At 49.3% G+C, this 26735-nt stretch overlaps 1 protein-coding gene across 2 annotated transcripts in view; it reads right to left on the bottom strand.

The window, feature by feature from the left end:
- PLXNA4 (plexin A4) overlaps positions 1-26735 on the bottom strand; it is a 480156-nt gene that overhangs the window by 93830 nt on the left and 359591 nt on the right. For both annotated transcript variants that reach the window (XM_086395591.1, XM_086395590.1), the window contains exons 5-9: positions 15450-15550; positions 5403-5526; positions 4581-4734; positions 3275-3374; positions 772-886 (exon numbers count right to left, since the gene is read on the bottom strand). In XM_086395591.1, coding sequence (XP_086251717.1) covers positions 772-886; positions 3275-3374; positions 4581-4734; positions 5403-5526; positions 15450-15550 — 594 coding nt within the window. The remainder of the gene's footprint in view (positions 1-771; positions 887-3274; positions 3375-4580; positions 4735-5402; positions 5527-15449; positions 15551-26735) is intronic.

Raw genomic sequence — 26735 nt, 5'->3', positions numbered from 1 at the left:
GTCAAAAAGCACCATCATGTTGGAACAACAGTAGACTTTTTCAAAGTGATTTTACACCCATTATCCTTGAGGTCTTTGCCCTAAAGCTTACACTATCAGAGAGGAGACAATATAGGCATAGAGGATGTCTATTATGATGATGAAGACTTTGCAGGGATAAGACTAAAGATGAGGAGGGAACAGAAACGGTGCCATGGTCATGGAGCCTGACTCAGTGATTCAGAGTGGACTGTGCAGCTGAATCGCAGATGCCTCAGCCCCGAGGGGCCATCAGCTGGTCTGGGAGACTTTGCATCTCTACGTGTTCCCAGGTGATGCCAATGCTGCTGGTCTGGGGACCACACTTTGAGAACCACCACTCTGCAGGGGTGGAGGTAATTTGACCTTTTTGATCTCAGCTCGGCTTTGTGGACAATGCTCCAAGGGAAAGCTAGAGGACTCTACACACAATCCTGCTCTGTACAATTATTTCCAGGGCACACACACACATCTCTGGAATTGTTTTGGAACTCACCTGGTGTGCAGAGGGTCATACTGGCTGGAGTGACCTGGAAGGCACTTCTGCCTGTAACTGAACCCCCAGGACTGATCCAGAGTGGAGAACTTTGCTTGTTTACTGCTTTCAAGAAATGATCCTTTAAGAGGCAGGGTTGGAGAGCGAGGGGGTGGTCCTCCTGGATTTACCTCTCTTTCCTCTTTTTAAGGGAGAGCCTCCCTGTGTGTCCCTTGCTCACGGCAGGCAGCACTCATGGCTCTGGCTGCGGGACCTACCTCAGGCAGCTTCACCCGGCCTTCCTGGAAGGAGCAAGACCTGGGGTCGTGGGTGCAGACGTGGCGGTATTTACACCAATGGCAGCGATACGGGCTCTCCACGCAGGACAGGCACCTGGGCACAGAGGCGGAAAAGGCACACGTCAGAGAACCCGTATGCGCCCACAGCCGGGCGCTGAAGACTCCAGAGCCTAGCAAAACGTGTCTCCTGGTAGGAGAAACCACCCTTACACAGTCAGGAAGAGCAGATCTGGTTAAAAACCCAGCCCCTTTCTCTCCAAGTCCTCAGGAAGCTGGGAGTCTCTGGCCTCCTCCCTTTTAGTCAGGTACTTGACAGCCTGATCCCCCGGGACCTCATCAAGCGCCCTCCATTTTTACAGGATGGCCCTTGCATTGGCTGAATAGGGAAACAGTGAGGTCTGGAGTTGAGGGGCTCATCCAGAGAACCCATCGGAATTAGGACAAACAGTGAAATTGAGTTTTAATTCCAGTTGACTCCAGAGTCTCGGCTGACATGGACCCACCCTGGCAGAGGAAGGTCCTGAGGCTGCCCCCTCAGTATGATGGGCTCTTGTAGAGTTGGCAGCCCAACCTCTACTCATTACCCTAGGAAACACAAGGCAACTTGATAAAAGCACCTTCCTGTTTAAAACCCAGCATGGTTCCCTTCTTATAAAAGGTCAAACCTAAATACCTTGCCATGCAGGCTAAGCCCTTTGTGGTCCAGGCCCACCCTCCCAGCACGCGTCTGGTGCGTCAGCCAAGAACAGGCTGTGCTGTCACCAAGCTGTCCTTCTACCTGGAGTACCATTTCTTCTGCCTCACCATCTCCTCTTGCTTCTTTGACTGATGGCGAGTTGGTCTCACTGAAACCTTCACCCCATTCATCCCCTTGTTTCTGTCTCTGAGACAGTACTGGTCTTGCTGTATTATATTTTACTTATGTGCTGTCCTGTGTATCTGCTTGCCCACTAGGCCATGATTCTTGGGGGGTAGGGATTGAATCTTTGCATGTTATTATTTTCTGATCCTCCCTGTCTAATGAGTAACACACTGTCTTGCACATAGGAAGCTTAAAGTCATTTGATAGACTGAATGGAAACTTAGAATATGCTTTCATCTACTAACTTCACTTTCCTAGAGGGGCAAAAGGGGAGTGAGGGATTAGGTTACTAATTGTAAAGCCATGGCAAGCTCTTTTGAAAGGAGGAGGAAGAGAATTCCAATTGGCTGGGAGGAATGGCCGCCTGTTACGTGGGGCTCCAAAGAGAGCCAAGCTGTGGACTCACAGCTGCCATAACCAATAACCAGACAAAGCCCACAGCCTAGAGCCCCAAATATCTTTGGTGATGTTAACTAGCTTGTCCTATATGGAGAAGGAAACAGAACATTATGTTAAAGCCAGCAGAGCTTTTTGAGATCAGGCTCTGTGGCTTTCAAACTGTGCTCTAGGGAACCCTGGGAGTTCCATGGAGCTTTTCTGGAGACTGTGTGAGATGTGAGGGATTCCTAGACAGAGGGGGTCCAGGTGCCCTTAACTCTCAACCATCTTCTACTTCCATTCATTTTGTTTCTCGGGCTTTCACACCTGATTTTAGTTGAAGAAAGGTTTCTATGGTGAAAGAAAGGTTTGTACCTTCTCAGTATGGTCCAAACCCATCCTTTTAGAGAGGAAATAATAATATAATAACAGTAAAGTGCACAGTGCCTAAACAATGGGCCAGACATGGATCTAAGTGCCATCCTTGTAATGGCTTTTTTAGCTCTCGCAGCCACCGGTGGGGGCTGGCAAGCAATCAGCAAAGTACCAGACAATGGGACCGAGCCCTCACCATGTCAGCTGTTAAGTATGTGGGTGACATCCCCAGGAGGAGAACTACCGCTTCCTCGTTTACAGAAGACACTGGGCGCAGAATAGCTATGTGGACTAGCTGGCCTGATGCCACAGCCCGAGCCTCTGTCCTCCGTGGCTTCCCTCAGGAAGTGGATGCTTCAGTCAAACAGAGCCAGAGCTGGAACCTGAGCAAGAGCCAGACCCCGCCCCAGGCCAAAGCCTTCCTCTGACCCTTGCCAGCTGAGTCTTGACCCCTCTGCAGGGAAACTGTGCAAGCTGAGCATTCGGGTGACTTGTGGGACCACCTGCTCACACACATGGGACATCCTCTCACTCCCCAGACCCCTTCTCTCATCTGGGGTGCTGGCTGCTCTGTTCTGCAGGTGAAAAGCACCCCCTCCTCAACCGATGGTGGAAGGTGAATCAGGTTAGACAGATTTATGCCAGAGAAGATGTATGGGCGAGGGACCTGGAGCTCCCCAGCTCACAGGCTCTCACTCTGCTGATTCTAGCCTCTTCCCATTAACCCCATGGGTGCCAGAGGAGGGAGGTGAGAGGTCACCTTATAGGGCCTTCGGATGGTAAGACGGAACAAGGGTGGGGCCTCCTATCTTTGGATGAGCTTTGACCCCAGAAACAGGGAGTTAAGTGAGACTGGGGGACACTTACGAATTGTGGACGCTGCAGTTGTAGAAGACAAAGCTAGTGCTGGCGAAGGTCATGCCTGTCTCCTTCGACTTGAGCTGCAGCTGGACAACGTGGTGGTCCCCTGTGGGCAGAGCCGGCCATGGGGTCAGGTGGAGGGCCACAATCACGTGTCAGGTCCCACTGAGAGCAGCACACCTTGGGAAAGGGCCGCTCACTCCCCAGGAGGTGTGGGGAGCTCTAACAGGACTTGGAATCAGCTGGGCCCAGTCCAGGGCAGAATGGAATAATCCAAGAACAGAATAGCTGCAGACAGTAGTTCTAGTCTATTCCTTTTTCCTCACTCTAGTCCCAGCATCCACCTCTCATTTGCTTACCAGGTTCTTTCCTGTACACACACACACACACACACACACTCTGACAGGTATTCACATGTGCATTCACATGTATGATGTCCATGCAGGCTGCACAGAATTGTGAAAACACACATTGACTAGCTACCAGGAGAAACGTGTAGACACTTGGCAATGTTGCCACAAACCATGCAAGAAGTTTTGCACGTACGTAAGTGCCCCACGAGCCCCTTCCACTTCTGTAAGGGGAGACTCTGAGGCTCCCTCCTCGGGGGGACTGGTGGCTCCACTCGGGCGGGCGTCCCTGGACTCCTCAGCTGGCGCCAGTGAGGAGCTGAGGCCCATGTTTAATTCACAGCCCTGACCCCAGGCCCCTTGTTCTGAGCCTTCCCCAAGAGCCTCATTAATCAATCAGCTCGGAACAAACGTGACAAGCCCAAATCGGAGGACCAACATGGAATCAGGCTGCCCAGGCCGGTCTGTGCCTCCCAGTGCTGGGCTTCTGTCCACTCTATCCTTCCCATGGCAGCCAGCCACGAACAGGCAGCTCTGGGGAGGCTGGGTGGGTCGGGGATGGTGTGGAAAGCAGTCAGGGTCAGAGACCCTGCAGTGTAGGAGGAGGTAAGGAGCCAAACGACCCCTGCACCCCATCCCTCCTCCCATGCTGCAGCAAGATCTCTAAGCTGGCACTCTCTGATGCTGTGCTGGCCATTCCCTCCCTCGCCCTCTTGGCATTGCTCCTCACCCATGGTGAGGCTGACTCCTGGATGCTCACCCGGTTTCAATTCCAAAGGCAGTGGAGGGACACTCCATCCCCGTCTTCCTAGAGCATCCCCACCAAGGTACACCCTTTCCTCCAACCCTCCCCTCCTGCGTGCTCCCCCCTCCCCAATCCCCTGCATCTGTCCTGAGTTCTCGTGGTCCAGGCAGCAGGAGGAAGGACTTGCCGCCCAGCTTTGCCTCTGGGGACTGCTCACCGTTCTCCGTGATGATCCGGGGCACCTCCTTGGCTGCCGGGGAGTAACACTGGATCTGATTGCCTATCACCAGCCCATCCATCTCTGACAGGTCCTCAAAGGTGCAGTTGACGCCAGCTGTCAGCTCCGGGACATTGTATGTCTCCAGGACCAGCTGTGAACAGCCCAGTGTGGGGAGAGAGAAGAAGAGAGAAATGGGAGAAGAAATGGGAATAAAGTAAGAAAGAGGGAGGGCAAGAGAGATCAGAGAGAAAGAGAAGAGAGAAAAGCATGTGGCAGTATTGACATAAAGAAGAAAAGAATTATGACAGGAGCGGATGGAGAAGGTAAAACAGTAAGAGACAGAGAAAAAAGAAATTAGCGTCTGAATGTAGTTGGCCCAGGAAATGGAAATGACTGTTTAGGGGATTTGTAGGTAGAAAGACAGGCATGATTCCATTATCTTCAATTTTGGAAAACGGGAACATTAGTCATCCAGGTGCCTGTGTCCCGGCTTCTCCCTCTGCACATGCATCTTTCCCATCTCACAGACAAGGATGGCGTTCCCAACACTCTCCTTGTCTCGGTCACTCTTCTGGTCATTTTGGTGTCTCAGTTTTCCCTGCCTCTCTATCCATTATGCACAGCGCCTCTTCCCCAGTATTCCTGCAAACGTTCCCCTCTCCCATCCCCAGGGACACATTCTTAACCCCTGCCTTGCCCTGGGGTGGCTCTGCTGGCCAGACACAGCCCAGCCTTCCTGGGGGTGGGGATGGGTCTGCGGCCCTTTTGGTGGGAAGAGGGCTCTTCCCCAAGTCCCTTGACCCCTTCCCACTGTCTCACCAGGACGTTGTACTGAGAAACGGAGATGTTGCTGGGGTGGACGGTCAGCCGGACGCACTGCTTCACCTCGGAGGCGAACCTTCGGGGCTCTCTGGACCGCTCACAGCGCTCCTTCCGGGTGCACCTGGCGAGGACAGAGCGACCCACGGGGACTCAGGATGCGGCTCCTGGTGCACCAAGGGGCTGGCACGGAGGCCTGGCACTGCCAGCAGCAACTAGGAGGTGCCCAGGACTAACCTAGTTTCCTTTCACCAGCCTGTCCAACCCCCATCACGTCCACATTGGAAGAAGGCAATTCCAACCACTGGTTGCCACATCAAACCCCTAAAAGTCACCCCAAAGTGCTCTCAAGGCCTCCTCATTCACAGAAACAGGTGAAAGTCCTTTCTATCCCCCCTCTCCACTCACTCTCAGCCCTCACCACCCTCTCCCTCCTTAGCAAACCGAGGCTATTCTTTCCAGATTTCTCCTCTTTCTGATTTCCTTGCTTTTGTGCACCCCAGCTCCTCTGTCTGGATGCCCCTCTCACCACATTACCCTCACCCAACTTCTACCTATCCCTCTAGACAAGGTTCAACCATGCTCTTGCCACGGCGCCCCTCTCCCCACCAGCCCGCTCCTCAGTTCAGTTCAGTTTAGTCGCTCAGTCATGTCCGACTCTTTGTGACCCCATGAATTGCAGCACACCAGGCCTCCCTGTCCATCACCATCTCCTGGAGTTCACTCAAACTCACGTCCATCAAGTCCGTGATGCCATCCAGCCATCTCATCCTCTGTCGTCCCCTTTTCCTCCTGCCCCCAATGCCTCCCAGCATCAGAGTCTTTTCCAATGAGTCAACTCTTCGCATGAGGTGGCCAAAGTACTGGAGTTTCAGCTTTAGCATCATTCCTTCCAAAGAACACCCAGGGCTGATCTCCTTTAGAGTGGACTGGTTGGATCTCCTTGCAGTCCAAGGGACTCTCAAGAATCTTCTCCAACACCACAGCTCAAAAGCATCAATTCTTTGGCGCTCAGCTTTCCTCACAGTCCAACTCTCACATCCATACATGACCACAGGATTCTCCAGGCAAGAACACTGGACTGGGTTACCATTTCCTTCTCCCCTTGCTCAAGGTCACCAGCTAATCAGAGAAGCCTGCATTTAAACACAGATCAACTCTGGACCCTCCATTCTCACCCACTGTGCTCTGCCTCCCCAAAGCTTCTACTAAACCCATTTCCCTTGCCATTCTGATGTCCCCTTCTGTGCTTAGGAAAAGTTAAAAATTTCCCTCCAATCTTCTTTTCTAGGCTAATCTCTGTTTTTGCCTGCCACTGGAAGCACTTTGAATATCACTGAGACTTGTGAATTCTCCAGGACTCATCTAGAAATCACATCCCAAGGGTGAAAGGTCAGCTAAGAGTGTGGTCGTCTCCAAGGCGCCCCTGAGCTGCTCTAGCAGACCCATGGCAACAAGGGCATCTGCCTAAAAGTCTGGGAAGTTAATTTACCAGGCTAGCTCCTCTGCGCGGACTTCATTACCTCCAGCCATTAAGCTAATGTTATGGACTTTTCCAGGGTGTCTGCACTGACATCGCTATTAATAGTGTTATTACTCCCATTAACAGCAGACCCAGAGAGCTGGTACGAACTTCAATTATTCACTGACTCCCCAACTTTGAAGTTCCTATTTCCAAGAGCAATCAGTAGATCTGAAAAATGGCTTTGATTAAGTTATGAAGAGAGGAAAAATGAAGCTACTTTCAGCCCAAACATCACCAGGAGTTACCAAATAGAGTTCAGGCAGAAAAGAGGTGACTCTCTCTCTGTTGCAGGGGGTACAAAGGAACTCTGGTGGGAGAATCTCACGACAAGGTCTAGCTGCATGGTTCGCTGCTCCCAGAGTTCATGGGACTGCATCTTTCCACAGCTCCCAAGAGCCTGAAACTAACCATGTATCATCTCCCTTCAGATTTAGGTCTGCAGTGCAGGAGACTCAGGTTTGATCCCTGGGTCAGGAAGATCCCCTGGAGAAGGGAATGGTTACCTAGTCCAGTATTCTTGCCTGGAGAATTCCATGGACAGAGGAACCTGGTGGGCTATAGTCCATGGGGTCGCAAAGAGTCAGACATGACTAAAACTTTCACTTTGAAGGGAATGGCTACCCACTCCAGTTTTCTTGCCTGGAGAATTCCATGGACAGAGGAGCTTGGCAGGCTACAATCAATGGGGTTGCAAAAAGGCAGACACAACTGAGCGACTAACCCTGAGCACAAGTACATGGAAGCCATCTATAGCTTTCAGTTTTCAAGATCCCATCCTGCTCTGTACTCTTAGGCAAATTACTCTAAGATCATGGCATCTGGTCCCATCACTTCATGGCAAAAAGATGGGTAAACAGTGGAAACAGTGGCTGACTTTATTTTTCTGGGCTCCAAAATCACTGCAGATGGTGATTGCAGCCAAGTAAAAGACACTTACTCCTTGGAAGGAAAGTTATGACCAACCTAGACAGCATATTAAAAAGCAGAGACATTACTTTCTCAACAAAGGTTCATCTAGTCAAGGCTATGGTTTTTCCAGTGTGGATCCAGTATGGATCCACTATGGATGTGAGAGTTAGACTATAAAAAAGGCTGAGCGCTGAAGAATTGATGCTTTTGAACTGTGGTGTTGGAGAAGACTCTTGAGAGTCCCTTGGACTGCAAGGAGATCCAACCAGTCCAACCTAAAGGAGATCAGTCCTGGGTGGTTCATTGGAAGGACTGATGTTGAAGCTGAAACTCTAATACTTTGGCCATCTGATGTGAAGAGCTGACTCCTTTGAAAAGACCCTGATGCTGGGAAAGATTGAGTGCAGGAGGAGAAGGGGATGACAGAGGATGGGATGGTTGGATGGCACCACCAAGTCAATAGACATGAGTTTGGGTAAACTCCGGGAGTTGGTGATGGACAGGGAGGCCTGGTGTGCTGTGGTTCATGGAGTCGCAGAGTCAGACACAACTGAGCGACTGAACTGAACTGAATTTGCTGCCTCAGTTTTCTCATCTGTCAAATGGGGACAAAACAGTACCTACCTAATGTGGTTATTTATGAGGGCTAAAAGAGGATGTGAGTAAAGCATGGAAGACAGCAGCTGATGTATAATAAGCCCTCCATAAAAGCTAATGCTACTGTCCCATCCCTCCTCCACATTCCCCATCCAAGTCCTCCAAATCACAGCTGATGCAGAAGTACAGAGCTCCTCTCAGTCTGGCCCATGGGGCAAATCAGGGATGAAAAGAGAAGGATAGGGGAAGCACTTTTCCTCTTAATGAGGGAGAGGGAGCCCCAGAGGGCAGCAGGGAGCAAAGAGGAAAAGCCTGGGTTGTAGCTCTGCTTTCTTCCCAGCTGTCAAAGGGTATTGAGGACTCAGCTCTCTTCACAGAAAGTCAAGTTTAAGGTCAGTGTCAGGGATGTTTTGACATTTCTACTATCCCTCAAGGCCTGTGAGGGCGGAAGCTGTGAATGTCCAAAAGCAGACAATTGACCTTAGAAGTGATGGGGAAATGGAGGGGAAGAGTGGATTCCTTCTGGGTTCTTACAGGGTCTGGTGGGGTAATGGCTTTAGTGCTTCTGGCACTCTGATATCTCACTAGCCCAGGCAAGAGCTGGGAAATATGAAAAGGGTTAATTTATGACCCCTGGTAGGGAGGTGGTGCTGCTGGCTTGGATTTTTCCTTCAAAGGAACTACAGGGACTTCCCAGAGCATCTCTTTGCATTCCATTGTGGGGGCACCTTGTGCATGGCGGAAGACCCTGCTTCATCCGTTTTCCAGGCAGGACTCAAATAGAGCATGCCGTATGGCTTTGAGTTTCTAGACAACCATTCCTGACAGCACCAGGGCTGCCCCCACCGAACACAGACTTGCAAGAAGTGGGCTGCAGCAAGACAGCCCAGGCCCGGGATTGGAGTCCGACCCTGCTAAGCTCCTCTTCCCTCTCCCCCTTACTCCAGTTTCTCTGCAGAGGGTCCTCCAGCCCCATTCCAGAGGTGCTAAAAGCCCTTGGGGACAAAGGCCCTGGCCCCTGGAGGGCTTATTATTCAAGTCAGTGGTTCCAATGAGATTATCCTGTCTAATGAAGCAGCTCCTACCGCCTCCCCTAAGCCTGAACTTTCACTGCTGGAGAGTTCCCAGCCAAGTGGAAAATTAGAAGGGAGAGGAGTGGAAGAAGGAAGGGGGTGAGGGGTAGAGAAAGAGGCGGTGATTAAGTTCTCCAGAAATTGATTCCTAAATACGGCGATAGAAATATTAACTCTCAGGGCTGCCGGCCGGGCAAGCAAATTTCAATTTGGAAGGGGGGCTATTTGTGAGTCCGAACTTGGCGAGCCTCCAAACGAGTCAGCGGGGGGCATACATCATTGCTGGTCCATCTCCCCAGGCCCTCCAGGGTGGGTCTACCTGCAGGCCTCGGATATCAGAACTAGCTCCTTGCCTCTCCCCACAGGCAATTCCCTAGTCCTCAGCCTTTCATGATGGTCATGCTTAAAGTGCAGTATTTGGGGAATCTGTGTTTAGAACATGAAGGGGTTGGAAAAAATGGAATGGAGGTGGGGCTTTCAAATGAACTTTATAGAAAAGTTAAGAGGAACCTTATTCAAGTTGGAGATCCTGGGGGCACAAAAGGACTTGCATTTTGGAATCAGTTTGGACTTGACTAAGGAGACATTTAGTCCCTGGTGGCTCAGTGGTAAAGAACCTGCCTGCCATTGCAGGGGATGTGGGTTCAATCCCTGGGTTGGGAAGATCCCCTGGAAAAGGAAATGGCAACCCACTCCAGTGTTCTTGACTGGGAAATTCCATGGACAGAGGAGCCTGGAGTCACAAGAGAGTCAGACATGACTTAGCAATTAAAAAATAAGAATCAACAATGGAACAAATTGCTCTCTCCGCCCTTTCCCAGGTGGCCCTGGGACAGCCACACACACACACACACACACACACACACACACACACAACTGTTTCAGACAAGGTGTGGCTGGTTGGGGTTGGCTGAAGCAGGAAGACTTCCCAGCAGTGGGTTAGTCCCAGCCACCCTGCCAGAACCCTCCGGGGAGGACAGGGAGGGGACAGGGACCATGGAGGAGGCCCTGGGTCAGACACACGACCCCTGCTTACACTGCCACTAAAGTCAGAGCTGCTTCCCGGCCCCCCAGGGGTTGCTCGCACATCCTCTCCTTAATTTTCAAGGCGTGGCTGTAAGATGGCTCTTGTCACAGCCATTATATAGCAAAGGAGACTGAGCCCAGACAGGGTCTGTCCGTGGACAGGTTCTTCTTAGTTTAACCCACTGCTTCTGCTCCAAGTAGCAGCATTTTTTCATTTCTTTCCTTTGTTCCATCTTGGCAGAAGCTATACAAAGTGAGTCCTGAAGAGTGACCCATGCCAAGCCATCCTGGGGAGGGCATCCTTCCAGGAGAAGAAATCAGCAAAGAGGAGGGGTCCCCAGGTGGGGAAGGGAAAGACTTTCTCAAAGCTGATCATATCTCTCCCCTGTTAATGTCGTGGGTTACATGAGCCTCCCAGGGGTGACGCTGGTGACCCTGCTGAAGAAAGGTAACGTCTGGGCCAATCGATGGGGCTGGGTCTGCAGGGATCCCGTTACCTTCTTGGCCTGGGCATGGGAGGGGAAGTGGGAGAGGGGGCTGGGGACCTGGTGGTTGGAGGGAGGGTTCCAGGCCCAGGACAAGTGAAGGCTGGGCTTCAGGGCTGTAGGTGGGCTGTCGCATTTCCTTTCCTTCACCCAAGACAGAATAGGCTAGGGCCCAGTAGGGTGGAGGCCCTGCCAAAAAAAAAGGCTCAAGGCGATGGACAAATAGATACCCAGTTTGTTGAAGCTTTTGTTATCAGTGGAACCCACCAAGCCCGTGGGCTGGGACCTGGGGCTGCAAGAGAGGGCTACAGGGGTGACCCTCTGTGCAACTGGGCTGGCAGGCCTGATTGAGGGTGGTGAGTAACAGGCGGGAGGGTTTCAATTACATGAGCATTTCTTAAGCTTGTTCAGTCTGTAGCCCACCTGTGCCCTTGCTGGTACAAACAGCCCTTTCAGCTACCTGAGCCACCTGTTGGTGGGGGCCCCTCCTTGAACTTCACACATGCTCTCTCTCCTCCTGCTCCTCCATCTGTTTCTGTCCCTCCCTCTGTCTCTCTCTCTCTCTCTCTCACACACACACACCTGCTGTCATTCTCTTCCTGCAAAGTTCCCCATCGCCTCACTCCCTCCAACCATGGGAAAAGTTGGCAAAAGTGACAGAGAAAGTGGATGTATCTTGAAATCACAAGGAAGCCCATTACCAATGCTCTTTTGCAGGGATTTTCCTGGGGTTGGCTGGCTGGAATCGCAGCACTTAGCTCAGGGTCTTGCCTGCTGTGCAAACTCGAGAAACGTGCTGATTCTACTGTAGACTGCGACCCTCACCCCATCCCTGGATCACAGGCCTGGTTTCCGGGGACTTGCTGCCAGGCAGAAGGTCTAATATGGGTCCCTCTGTGTGCCTGAGCCTAGCAGAGTGCCTGGCACAGGAGGCCCAGGGCTGGTGTGAGAGATACAGGGACAAGTCTTTGTGTATGGGCATGGAGCCTCCAAAGTGATGAAACCCCTGCAGTCTTCCCCTCCCTAGTAAACTCAGGTGCCCCGATGGAGCATCTACACGTTCTCTGGCATCCTTGTCCTTCCCCACTGCCTCTGCCCAACCCCAGCCTGCTCCCTTACCTCCTGCTCAGCCTGAGTCCTCATCTATCAATTCGTAGCTATGAATGCCCAGTTGGCATCTATTTCAGATGAAAGGGATGCAAATGGCATATTTAGGAGAAGCAATGTCTGGCTTTGCCCTGAACTTAAGCAAATAAGAAAGAAAGGCCCCCTGGGAAGAATTAAGACAGGGCATGAGGGAACTTTCCGGAGAAGTTGTTGTTCAGTTGCTAAGTCGAGTGCAACTCTTTGTGACCCCCCTGAAATCATCATGCCAGACTTCCCAGTCCCTCACTATCTCCCAGAGCATCCTCCAACTCACGTCCATTGAGTTGATGATGCCATCCAACCATCTCATCCTCTGTCATCCCCTTCATCTCCTGCCCTCAATCTTTCCCAGCATCAGGGTCTTTTCCAGTGAGTGTGCCCCTCGCACCAGGTGACCAAAGTATTGGAGCTTCAGCTTCAGCATCAGTTCTTCCAATGAATATTCAAGGTTGATTTCCCATAGAATTGACTGGTTTAATCTGCTTGCAGTCCAAGGGACTCTCAAGAGTCTTCTCCACAATTCAAAAGCATCAATTCTTTGGCGCTCAGCCTTCTTCATGTTCCAACTCTCACATCAGTAGATGACTAGTGGAAAAACCATAGCTTTGACTGTACAGACCTTTGTCGGCAAAGTGATGTCTCTGCTTTTAATATGCAGTCTAGGTTTGTCATAGCTTTTCTTGATAAGAGAATATTGTATATCTTGATGGGGTATGGATTACCTTGGTTTATGCATTGATCAAAAATTTTCAGACTGTACACAGAGCATCCATTTATCTCACTCTATGTAAATTAAATATTAAATCCTGATTCAAAGCATCTTAGAAGATCCAGGGATCCACTCTTCTCCACCTGACCATGTGGGCCAGGGGTTTCTCCTGGTTATTAACTCTGGGAGGGAGGAAGGATCCAGGTACAGATTGTCACAGAGGGCAGGCAGCTTGGGTCTAGGATGTTCATGAGCTGAGTGCTCCCGGGGAGTTGGGGTTTACATCAGCACAGCCCCGAGCACCAGGTCCTTCCCACAGCCAGGAAGCTCAAGGTCACGGAGAATCACACCTTGAGCCAGCAGAGCACTCTAGAGATGGGATGCTGCCCCAGGTGGCTACACAGTTGGGGGATGTGCAGTTTGGACTTGGCAGCAGGTGCCCCAAGTTCACATCCATGGCTGTTTACTTTAGGCCATGCTGTGAATAGGGTGGCTGGGCTTCCCAGTGCAGGCTGGTGGCCTCTTTCATGAACTGTCTGGACTTCACCTTGGACCCAGTCCACTCCTGTTTTCTGCCAGGAGGCAGGTATTAGGTTACTGAGGAGAAACTGAGGCCAGGTAGGAGTCACCTCTGGGACCTGCTCCTGTCATTCCCGTTTAGCTCAGCTCTAGAGCGGGGAGGTGGGAGTACTCGTAGCCCCCTGTACTACTGTCTCAGAGCCTCAGGGCACTGCTCCTCACACGGCTCTGTGCTATGCGGGGTGGGCCGGCATCGCCAGGCAGGATCAAAGCTGACACAGAGACTGGCCTTTGGGTCCCACAGGCATAGAGTGTCAGGGGGGGCTGGCTTTCCTGATCGCCCTTAAACGATGCCAGGTGTGAAAGCCTCATGCCAGGAGAAGCTGAGCCATCCTTGGCCGAGCTGAACGCCAGCTGCCAAAGGCCCCTAAGGAAGCCATGGATCTGGAGCATGGCCCCTTTCTGAGAGGCCTCACTGAGTGGGACAAAGAAAACGACTTCCCCGCTGCCTTGTAAAATATCATCCGGGCAACTCTTTTGCACTGATCAGAACTGATCTGGCTTCTGAATGCAGTCTTTCCCATCCTCTGCATGCCGGCCAGTCTCAGGCATCACTGTTCTGTTAGGATACACAGCTTTGAGTATGTGCCTCTACCCAGCTTTCTGGTCATCTCTGAGCTATGTGTATTTCAGGGTAGGTCAATGGGCCTCCATTTTTTCCCACCCCCACAGTATGCCTGAGGACTTTCAAACCTTTCCTTAGCAAACTCAAGGTCTTGTGGTGCCTGAGACTGTCACCCAAAGAAGGGAGGTTGCCCGCCCTGGGCCCTTTGGGGAGGATGTGTTAGAATTTAACAGGTCACTGTAACTTTCAGAGGCACTCCTGGGGTAGAGTGAGGCAGGACCCTGCCTCCACCTTCTTATAGTTGGAAATGACTGGTAAATGTCATTGGTCACATACAGTTCAGGCTCTTAGTAAAAAATCTTTTTTTTTTTTTTTTAATTTATGGTACTTGTGTCCAGTATTTTTGCCTGGAGAATCCCATGGACGAGGAGCCTGGCGGGCTAAAGTCCATGGCGTTGCAAAGAGTCAGACACAATGGAAGCGACTTAGCACGCACGCATACACATATCCAACTCTTAGCATGTTAGGTTTCAACTGTTAACTAGAAGCCTGGGGTTCCTGCAATGAAAGCTTGACTGGGACCAAGTTCCACTGAGTGGGACCCAACTACTGATGGTTTTGCCAGTCAGCAATGCCAAGGCCAGAGGTCTTTGGATCCCACTGAGAAAGGCTTTCAGCTCTCCGCATGTGTCTGGGTGGTTATCTATGCCCTTCTTTCATCCCTTGGTTTATTTATCAGGATCCGTTTGCCTCCATTGCACACCATTGCCTTCTTTCCACTTCTGGAGAGTCAAATGGAGCCAGCAAGGAAGAGGCACAGGGTGGGAGTGGCAACACCAGGGCAGAGTTTCACCCACTGGTCTCGTAACCCCGGGCACAGGGCACTCGGACAGCCAGTTGAATATTCGGACAGCCCCAAGGAGAGCCTTTAGGTGCTACACACTTGAACTTAACCCTCAAATACCAGAAGATTCTGGGGAGACACTGAAGTCTGTTCAGTGACTGTTGAATCACTAATCACATAAATGATTTAGCGGCCCATGTAAGCCTGGAGAAAAAGAGTCCAATACCTTTTTCTTGCTCTTCAGCCCTGGAATATCAGTCTGCAGTCAAATTGCAACCACAAATGTCCAGAGATCTCCCTCCAGCCCCTTAGAGTGTAATGATCCCAGGTGACCCCATATCGTGACTCATCACCATTCCCACGTTGACATTTCCATACATTTTTATGGTAAGTTAACAATTTAAAGTGAAGTCAGAACACAAGAAGGGAGATAAGATTTACAAAGGATATAAGGGAGGAAGAGTAAGAAAAGAGAGGAAGAGAAGAGAGAGGTCAAATTGTAGGAGAGCAGTGACAGAGAAGAAGACGAAGAGGAAGAGAATTACCTGGGGATGTGGGAAGCAGGAGGAAACTGCCCAGAGGTACTCACGTGTTGTGGAGCACACACCAGCCACAGTGGGGGTCGCCCGAGCCAAGGCACTCGCTGCAGCTCTGATACTGACCACAGGACTCCACAGGGACTCTGGTGAGCTAGGACAGGACCACAGGAGAGACAGAGGTCAAGATTTTGTAGAACAGCCTGTAGTCTACCAGGAATTGACGTTATCTCGTCGGGTGTATCATCTAAGACTGTGCGGTAGCAGGTAGGGGCCTAGAACCCCAGATCCAAAAGAGACCTGGAGGGATTGTATTTGAGCAGATGGCTGCATAAGCATCGGTTATTTTCTTAGAAGTCCCTGGGAATAGATGCCAAAGAATTTATATCACATTGTTATCAAAGATATTTATATCCTGTACATTTAAATTTTCCCACCATCCAAACCCTCAAATATCGCTACAAACATGCAATTCATCACACATTTCTCTCTTATCAATGTAATTACCATAGATGCTTCTTCTTTCTCCATTCATGTTTCTCTTTCACCCCCCTTCCCAGACCTCCTTCAAGTTTCATCATTTTTGTGGTTCCGGAGAGCATTGCACCCAAATCCAGTACCTTCCTCTCTCTCTGTAACAAGGTGTAATCCACTCGCTTCATGCTGTCATCTGCCCACTCTCTCTTTCTCATAATGTTGGCCAACTGGCTGGCAGAGTTGTTCACTCTGGAGCTTTTAAAGAGCAGCTGTTGCTATTTCTCTTCCTACCCGCATTCTTTTCATGACTAGAGGCTTCCTCTCCAACCCCAAAACTTTATCTTCACTTTCACCAGCCACTTGTTAATGTAAAATGTTCCACATGACATTTCTGTTTGGCCCAAATGCTTCTATTTCCTGCATCCCCATAAAGATCTTTTGAATTTCTTTGTTCTCTAACATAGCTTTGCCCCAGTGTCTTCTGACATGATTTCTCAGGGCCTGAGAGATAGGAGGTACTTAATAATGATACACAGGATCAAATGGAATTTTAATTTTCTTCCTAGAGCCTTGGTCTTTCTTCTCCACTTTTACCAGTTTCTTCTTTACAAAAAGGTTCTATTTTTTGGTAATCATTCTTTTCCATTTGGGATACCTTTTTATCTCGGTGGAGGACTTCTTACCTAATCTTTCAGCTTGAGCTAAGAGAATTTGATGTGCTTATCCTTTTTTTTTTTTCAAACTTTGTATTTTGTATTAGGGTATAGGCAACTATGGGCTTCCCAGGTGGAGACAGTGGTAAAGAACCTACCTACCAATGCAGGAGACATGAGAGACTCAGGTTTGATCCCTGGGTTGGGAAGATCCCCTGGAGGAGGGCATGGCAACCCACTCCCGAATTCTTGCCTGGAGAATCCCATGAACAGAGGAGCCTAGTGGGCTACAGTCCATGGGGTCACAGAGAGTTGGACTAGGCAATAGCACCCCACTCCAGTACTCTTGCCTGGAAAACCCCATGGACGGAGGAGCCTGGTAGGCTGCAGTCCATGGGGTTGCTAAGAGTCAGACGTGACTGAGTGACTTCACTTTCCCTTTTCACTTTCATGCATTGGAGAAGGAAATGGCAACCCACTCCAGTGTTCTTGCCTGGAGAATCCCAGGGATGGGGGAGCCTGGTGGGCCGCCGTCTATGGGGTCGCACAGAGTCGGACACGACTGAAGCGACTTAGCAGTAGCAAAGCGACTTAGCATGCATGTACACATAGGCGATTATATCACAAAGTGACTTAGCATGCATGTACACATAGGCGATTATATCACAGCATTAACAATGTTGTGATGGTTTCAGGTGAACAGCATAGGAACTCAGCCATACATATACATGAATCCACATATATCCATTTTCCCCTAAACTCCCATCCCATCCAGGCTGGTTATCCTTTTTAATTTCTTGCCATCAGACAGTAGACATGGTGAAGGATAAATCACCTGACCTGGCTGAGCCTCTGTGCTTTATGAGCAAATGCAGAGGCTGTGTGTTCCCTGCTGCTTCATGGGACATCTGCCTCCATAAAATTATGTAGCACTTGGCAGGGGCTACTTGTAACTCACGCACAGGCAAACTGGCACCAGAGTCTGCTCAATTAGTCTCAGAACTCTTTCGGAATTAATAATTCATTAATTGTTACTTTCCAATCCCACATGATTTCTTTTTCTTTTCTACTTTAATTTTCTTCCTCCCTTTATGTATCTTTCCTGTTTTCTCACATGCCCGTTGGGCAATCTTAATGACCACCATGTGTGTTCACTTCTTCCAAGGCACCTTTTAGCTTCCTGCTCCTGTACAGATTTGCCCTGGGCCTTGGTGGCCCTTTCTCCACACTCTCAGATATCTTTTTGCACATTTGGAAGTTTATCTTTCCTTCTATGACCTCTCACGCCATCAGCCTGGGCTGTGCCTCAGCTCCGTGTATATACAGCCTTTCCATTTTCATAATTGATCCTGACAATCAGCCTCTTACAAATTACACCCCTGACTCTACACATAGCCAGAAACTGACCTGCTTCCTGTTGCCTCTTTCATTTCCTTACCTACACATCAAATGGGCATAGACACTGGTCATGTAAGCATATGAATAACGGTACCCAGACCGAAGCACATGGACTCCTAGGAATTCACAAGTGGTAATGAGATCCACAGGTATTCTTAATATTTCCAAAAGCCCAATGGAAATTGGATTGTTGCTGTTTTCTGTTTGTGCGCATACTCTGTGATGTATTTGCCATATTAAAAATAGGAAATATATTATTACTTAATAAATACAGTTGGTTTAGTAGGCAAAAATCTTTCAAAACTAGATGTCTAGTGATGAAAAAAGTAATAAAGGGGACCAGAGATGATGAAAGTTGGTAACATAAGCACATAATAACGTTTTCATATGTTCCAGCTGCTTGTCTAGCACTCCATATTTTGCACAGGCTTAAAGAGGAAATCACGGCTTGCTCAATCAAAAGCATTTTCTTGGTCTAAACTTAATTAATATCCTCCTTGGTTTCTCCCAGGGACATGGTCTGTAATCTGTCTCAGATGGCCATGCCATGGGATTCTGGGGTGTACAACACATGAAGCCAGCTGCTTGCTGAATCTGATCTCCTCCAAAGCCTTTATATTCACATTTCTAAAAACATCTTGCAACCGGTATTTAATAATATCACTACCCGGAATTGTTAGATAGCAACACCGATTCAATGCACATGAGTTTGATCAAACTCTGGGATATAGTGAAGGACAGGGAAGCCTGGCGTGCTGAAGTTCTTGAGGTTGCCAAGAATCAGACATGACTTAGTGACTGAACAACAAAACCACCAACTAGAATTGTAAAGCCTCTCCTCTGTTGATTTTAAACAAGAGTCATTTACGTTTGGTTGGAAAGAGTGTATGAGCCTTTGGAGCTGGGTTCAAATCCTGGTTTCACTATTTACTGGCAATGAGGTCTTATTGTCTCTGAGTCCCATTTTTCCCCTTATCTTTCAACATGGAGATAAAGGTCCCCATCAATTCAGACTCCCCATCAATTTTGGACACTACTGAATGACTAACACTTTCACTTTCTTTCACTTTGTGAATGATCAAACACATCATAAGAGAAAGTTTTTATTACTGTCATCTTTGTCATCAATAGTGTTAGTTGCTCAGTCGTGTCCAACTCTTTGCAACCCCATGGACTGTATGTAGCCTGCCAGGCTCTTCCGTCCATGGGATTCTCCAGGCAAGAATACTGGAGTGGGTTGCCATTTCCTCCTTCAGGGGATCTTCCCCACCCAGGGATTGAACTCAGGTCTCTGGCGTTGCAGGCAATTTATTTACCCTCTGAGCCATCAGGGAAGCCCAAGCTCGGGGCGGGGGAAGGGGGGGTTGGGTCTAAGTAAAAGTACACAGTAACAGCATGGATCACAAGTCCCTTGAAAGTCTATGATCTGACAGGTTAGGTTAGGTTAGTAGTTCTAATTCCCCAGCCAGTTACAGAATGGTGAAAGAGACCAGAAAAGCTGACCGAGAAAGGAAAGTTGTCATTAATACTCACTCTTTACCACCCTGTCACTTTACTTCTTCCTCCCCCATCACCCCAAAACTGCCCTGACAGCCTTCCTAGGCCTCATGAACTTGGCCAGGAGTTTAATGCCAAGAAGAACTTCCTCCTTGAACTGTGATGTTTGCTCCTAAACCATCCATTGCTTCATCCTGGCCCGGCTTCCTGGATTTATTCTACCATCTATTATATCCATTAGGAACTTTTTTTTTTTTTGCTTTTCATCAGGGCAATCCCTGTAGAAGGAAGTCCTGGGAAGTTATTATGCTACCTAACTTCCTTTCACCTTTTCTTAGAGGCTCTTTCTACCTGTATGTTCAGTCATTTGTTATTACTCTTCTGAACTTTACCTAGGTTTTCTCCATTCTCCTCAAAGAACGGATGCTAAAACAGAGGAACCACCAGGATTCTGACAGTCCACATAGAAGAGCTGCCATTATTTAAAAGCTGAGTGCCACCTCCCTTCACCTTTGCAGGACTTTCACAAAGAAAGCCAGGCTCAGAGAAATGTCCAAAGTCCCACTTTCAGGCAGTATTCTCCAGCATGACCACCTCTCCAAGGGGGACCCCATAACTCCCAATCTACGTCATTGCTTTGCCTCACTCCCCACCCCATGTAATCTGGAGAGCATCAGAAATTTGCCTGACACTTTAAATAGCTTTTGAAAATTAGATTTAGCCCACCATCTATCTGGGTGCCATTCTGTACCCTAACAACTCTGGTTAATGGCCACACCTTGCTAGGAAGCTGCACAGGTGGTCGATAGATTCGGAGTCACCTTGGCACTAGGATCCTCTCTCCCCAGACATGCAACTTCTCCACCTGCGCCTGACAGCGAACAAAGCCGCCTCTTCCATCCCCCATCTCCACTCCTCTCCTGACCCTGGAACACAAACCACTCCAGATGCAGAGCCACGATTAATTAAAAGCACCCCACGCTGATTAAAGTCTTCAGCTACAGCGCCAGGCATGCTAATTAACCGGGTGAGGGAATTCAGGCCACAGGAAGAGGTGAAAAAAGAAAGTCATGGAAGGGGGCTTCTGCTTGGAGAACAAGTCAGATAGCAACGTGACATATCTAGAGATGAGTGGACCCTAGTGGCGGATGGTCTCAGAGACCACAGACAAGAGAGGGCTGTCTCCCCTGGCCACTGGACTCTAGGACAGGTGCTGACTTAGGGGTTCAATTGCCCCCTCATTGCTTCTAGAGACAGGAGCACCGCACCCCACCAGCCACTGCCTCTCAGGACCTTGGTCTGTGTCTACACCATGCTGGGAGAGAGTGGGGCTCCTGGGGTGGAAGGTTCTAGTAGGGCAGTCTTCCTGACCCATTCTGTCAGCTTTAGGCAAAAACCTATTGGGCAGTTTGGCAGTTCCTCAAAAAACTAAACTTAGAATTTATCATACTACCTAGTAATTCTAATTCTGGGTACATATTCCCAAAGAACTGAAAGCAGGGACTTGAACTTATATACCAATATTCATAGCAACATTATTCACTATAGCCCGAAGGTAGACACCCAAGTACCCATGGACAGATGAATGGATACTGAAATGTATAAAAAAAATGAATGGATAAATAAAATGTGGAATATACACACAATTAAACATTATTCAGCCTCAGAAAGGAAGGAAATTCAGACTACAGCATGGATGAACCTTAAAAACATTATTCTAAGTGAAATAAGTCAGTCACTAAAAGACAAATATTGCATGACGCCACTTATATGAGATCCAGAATAGTCAAATCCATAGAGACAGAAAATAAAAAGTGGTTGCCAGGGGCTGAGGGAAAGGGAATAGGGAGTTAGTATTTAATAGGCAGTTTGAGCGGAGAAGGCAATGGCAACCCATTCCAGTACTCTCCCCTGGAAAATCCCAAGGGCGGAGGAGCCTGGTAGGCTGCAGTCCACGGGGTTGCTAAGAGTCGGACACAACTGAGCGACTTCACTTTCACTTTTCACTTTCCTGCATTGGAGAAGGAAATGGCAACCCACTCCAGTGTTCTTGCCTGGAGAATCCCAGGGACGGGGGAGCCTGCTGGGCTGCCGTCTATGGGGTTGCACAGAGTTGGACACGACTGAAGCGACTTAGCAGCAGCAGCAGGCAGTTTGGGAAGAAAGGGTTGTAGCACAAGGAGAATGCACTTGATGATACCAAACACCTAAAATGGATAAGATGGCAAATTTATGTGAGGTGTATTTTACCATAATAAAAAAATTTAAAAAACACTATTGGCTGGATATAAGAACACCTATTTCCTGCCTAGGAGCCTGGGTCAAGGGGGAGAAGCTTTCTGTTGGTAGACTGATAATAAATTCATATGCATGAAATATTCTGAGATCCTTGAGTGAAAAGATAGGCATCATTATTCAATTTAACCTCAAATGGACAAAAGAATTTGGGATGAATGTCTCTTATCGTGTATTGTCATGTAAGTGGACCTGTCACTCTCAAGCTCTGCACCTCTGTTTCCTGATTTGGAAAAATAATGTCTTAGTCTTGTTCCATCCAGAACCATGCTTCATATCTCACCCCTTCCAAGAGGCACAGGGGAGAGGTTTGGAATTCACACACTTCCTGTGTGGTCAAATGGCCCCTGGTTTTATCAAATTGTCCTCAAATTCAGCCTCTGCCTCAGCATTTCTCATCCCTAATTATGACCAGGAACATGTGCGTGCTCATCTCTATCTCCCCTCCATGACCTTCCTGGGAATCACAACGGTTTGCTCTATCCTTTGACCACCAAGGTAAACTTCCCTGAATAATACAGTGTAGTTGTGTCTGCTTTGAAACTATGCTCAATAGACTCATCATCTCTACTCTTTTATCTGTCCAGCCCCATGAACAAGACCATGAAGTTACAAAACAATGACCCGGGATAGGGAGACAAGGAGTGACTGACAGCAGAGCAAAGGAGCCCACACAGGAGTTCAATTCATGACCTTGGTCTTTATCAGCTTCTTCACTCTAATCAATGGAACCTATTCTCTGCTGGGCCTGGGGCCTGGGTGTGCTCTTGGCAGTTGGAGGAATTTTCTCAGTTGCCTTGAGTTCTGGCCCCTACAGCCCAGCCCCTGTCCAGTTTCCCTGATATTCTGAAAGATGCTTTCCTCCAGCAGTAGGGTCCCACTCTGCCTGTTACCGTTAACTTTGCAAAGGGTGCCTGCTGTTCTGCTGATTACATTCAGGAATGTTCCATACATAGAGCATCCAGTCTGTGCGTATACCTCTAATTTGTTTAAGCATTTGACATTCTGGTCTAAATGTGAGTTATTGCTCCATCTCTCCTCTTATAATTGGATGCTAATGCTACAGTAGATACACTGAGCCTGATGGTGGGAGTTAATTTAAATGTCCAAAGGCTTCGTAAGTACCCAATTTCCTTCAAAATTGTCAAAAAAGAAAAAAATGAGGCAAGATGATGCATTAAGAAACTCCGAGAGGCTGCTGTGAGCTGTCAACCTGTGGGGATGCTGTGCCTGGTCCACCGTCCCCTGTGCTGTTCCGTCTCCTGTCCCCAAGCAAAGGAAGGAGAGTTGGGGAAAGTCCGTCCTTGTGTAGAAAATTATTAACTCAGCAATATGTACGGGAGTTAGCATCATGGTCTCGGGAAAGCCTAAGTACCTCCTTTGGTGGCCTGTGATTGCCTCTCCAGGCTTTGTTTCTGCTGTCATGGGGCTATGAAGGGGTTTTGGAGAGCCCTGTCTCCCCTTGATGGCCTCTAAGCCCCTCACTGCCAGGACATGAACTTGTGGTGGCTGAGCACTGGTCCAGGAAGCTATGTTTATTTCCTGTCACTCTAGGTGCCTGGAACACAGTCACTCATATCCTCTTTGCTCAGAAAGTGAAAGTCGTTCAGTCGTGTCCACGTCCGACTCTTTGCAACCCCATGGACTATACAGTCCATGGAATTCTCCAGGCCAGAATACTGGAGTGGATAGCCTTTCCCTTCTCCAGGGGATCTTCCAAACCCGGGGACTGAACCCAGGTCTCCCGCATTGCAGGCAGGTTCTTTACCAGCTGAGCCACCAGGGAAGCCAAGTACCTTTGCTCAGAGGTGGCAGGTATTTCTCCACTTGGCAGGCTGGCAAGAGAGGCTGGGGTCAGAAGGCTGGTCACAGGCTCTGGCAGACTGTGTTCTGAGGCCCAACTCTTTACTTCCCTAAAGTAGCCTCTGACACCCCCATGCTTATTCCTACCTGACCTCATGGTGAATGGAGAGGTGGAGTGTTCTTCCCACCCTTTGACCTTGGGCTTGGCCTCAGGACTGAATCTGGCCCAGGGGATGGCAGCAAGCACAGGGCAATGGTTTGAGATATGCCCATGTGCTTGGTCTTGCCCTCCATGCTTCTGCCACTGCCATGAAGAGAGCTTCCCCAGGTAGCCGCTTCCTCTTCTGCAAAATGAACCCATGTGGAGAGACCTGAACTCAACCCCCAGAAAGGAAAGGAATCCAGCTGCTGTGGCAGCTTCAAGCAGAACTGCCTCACTTAGCCTAGATCAGCTGATGTGCAAAGGATCTGCAGGTCTGTGAGAATGAGAATCAATGCTTACTATTATATGCTACTGAGTTTGGAGGTGGTTTGTTACACAGCGTTTTGGGGACAATAGCTAACTGATACACAGGTCCGATATGCAGAAAGAAAGTCACACCTGGGTGCAAAGGTGTGAAGGGGAGAGGCTGAATGCGGAGGGGTAAGGTGGCAATGTGGTACAGGTAGTTTCAATCCTGAGCACCAGACAGGTCTACATAAACACTCAGGTTATATGCATTTGGTACCATGTAGGAGAGATTATTAAAAACTGGGACTAACTTGACAAATGAATCTTCCTAGTATATCCTGTGCTGACCAAACTCTCTATGACCATAGATCTGTAGACCTCAGCGAGGCACGGGCCCTGAGCAAAATGCCTGAAAAGACTCCGGACAGAGACTATGGCTCTGCAGAGGTGGAGAGCTGACTGGAAGCATGGATGCTTGCAGGACTCTCTGTTCTGACCTCCTGGCGGCTCCAGTGCCAGGAAATGATTTTATCTACTTGGCAGTAATAAAAGCTCCTCAGGAATAATTTGCCTTGAACTTTGCAATTTCTTCTGCTTGCCTTCTGGCCAGCGGGCTCACTCACCAGGGGCCTCACTTACTTGAGAGCAGACTGATGCCCGGGATCAAGGGCATCGTCACCACTGTCCCCACCTGCCTCTCGGCAGGGGGTTCCGGGGTCAAGTTCGTTCATAAATACTCATAACTAGCAAGGATGACAGCCCCAGAGCACGAGGCTTGGGGGCTGAGGTCCCAAGCTCTCATCCCTTCTGGGTGTCTGGGTGACCTTGGACAAACCCTCTCCCTTCCTTATGCCTCCCTGGTCTCGTTTTCAGATCAGAGGACCCAGGCCTCCTCTACCTCAGAGAATCTGTCACAAAATACTACTAATACAAATAGTCTGGGAAGCTCTTTGCAAATAAAAAGTAGCAGATGTTGTGAAGGGCTGCAATTTGCTGCTATTAATAAGTATAAATGCCTAATAGGAAGCCAGTTTGCTCTGGGAACTCGGACAGCCAAGGAGCGAGCTTGACGCCGGAATCATCAACATATGCTGCTCCTCATTAGCAAATGGCAGTAGCTGGGCCAGGAGCGCTCTATGCGATTTCTGCAGCCTTGAGAAATTACCCCACCCTCCTGCCTCCCGGTGTGGGCTGCACCACAATGGCCTGCCTTCTCTTCAGCCAGACCCCTCACCAAGCGAGGAGCCATCCCTTTCCCTGCTGCACAGATGGAAAAGCCACAACCCAGAGAGGCTGAGCAGCTTGCTCAAGGTCACACAGCAGGGCGGCGGCCAAGGTGGAAACTGAAATGAAGCCGGGGCAGCCTGCATCCGGCCAGCACACACCCATTGCCTGCACACAGGTCAGGGGACTGAGAAACCACTAGTCTCTCCACCGAACCCAGGTTCCAGGGTTGAGAATTCCATAGCATTGGAGGCTGCTGACTGTAAACGAGGAAGGTTTGGCTGAATTCAGGGGCCAAGGGGCCCCTTCACGGGGGCAAAGAGGTCTATCATTGACTAGGCACCCTAAAAAGAGGCCGATAGCAGGTCTCAGCAAACCCTCCTTTTCCAGGTAGGTCCCTCGGCTCCTTTTAAGCATGGTTGGAGAGGACAACAAAGTTTGGAATCCTTTCTCTCAGAGCCAAGTAGAAGCAGAGATTTGGGGGAAAGGCAAACCTGGATTTGAATCCTGGATCCGCCACTTCCTGTGTGTCTTGGACAATTTACTTAACCTCTTTGAGTCTCCTTTCCCTTATCTAGGGATGAGAGGGAGTGCACTGAAGGGTTGTTTTGGGGATGCACTGAGATGACAGATACAAACAAGTTAGTGCAATGCCAAGAACAACTCTTCCAGCATCCTTCTCAGGTGAAATGCCCCCCTGAGGGGTGGTGCGAAGTCATCTTTAGCTCACCACACTTGGCTCTCAGCTCAGGCACAGCAAATGAGAATTAATGAGCAAGAGAGTGAAGGCTTCCATTCACGAATGAATGAAGAAATAAACTTGGTTCCTGTCAAGCTCCTACATATCCCAAGGACCCCATGGAGATCAATGACTTGACAGTCTCGGCTACCCTCCCCTCAAATTTATAATTTCTGGATTATTGCCACAAGTTTGTCGCTTTGAGTAAAGGTCAAATTCTTGGCCCTCTCTGGGCTCTCATTCACAATGAGCTCAGGAGACCCTGCAAGGTGGGCCAATCCGGTGCATCTGATAGAGGAGATGGGCAGTCAGCACACCCACATCCTGCCCAGAAAGACCCCACACCCAAAATGTGAGTGAGAAAATACCCAGGATTGGAGGAGTGTTTCACAGGGTTAATAGCAGAAGGGGGGTGTTCTTGTTGTTCTGTCTCTAAGTCATGTGTGACTCTTTGTGAGCCCATGGACTGCAGCATGCCAAGATTCCCTGTCCTTCACTATCTCCCAGAGCTTGCTCAAACTCAGGTCCATTGAGGCGGTAATGTCATCCAACAATCTCCTCCTCTATCGCCCCTTCTCCTCCTGTCTTCAGTCTTTCCCAGCACCAGGATCTTTTCCAATGAGTCGGCTCTGAGCATCAGGTGGCCAAAGAAGGGGGACAGCCAGAAACAACCTAGCTGCCAGTCCCCTCACTTTTTCAGGTGAAGCTCAGCTGCTGCAGCGTTTGTCCAGGGCCACACGGCTACCAACATTACCCTTTGACACCCAGCCCCTAGATACAGGCTCCTGCCCAAGACATCTGC

Source organism: Bos grunniens, chromosome 4 (assembly GCF_055505025.1).
Source record: "Bos grunniens cultivar Pamir isolate PY7600 chromosome 4, Bosgru_T2T1.0, whole genome shotgun sequence".
Taxonomy (NCBI): Eukaryota; Metazoa; Chordata; class Mammalia; order Artiodactyla; family Bovidae; genus Bos; species Bos grunniens.
Note: the sequence above shows the minus strand (reverse complement) of the source record. Positions and strands in the feature narration are given on the sequence as shown.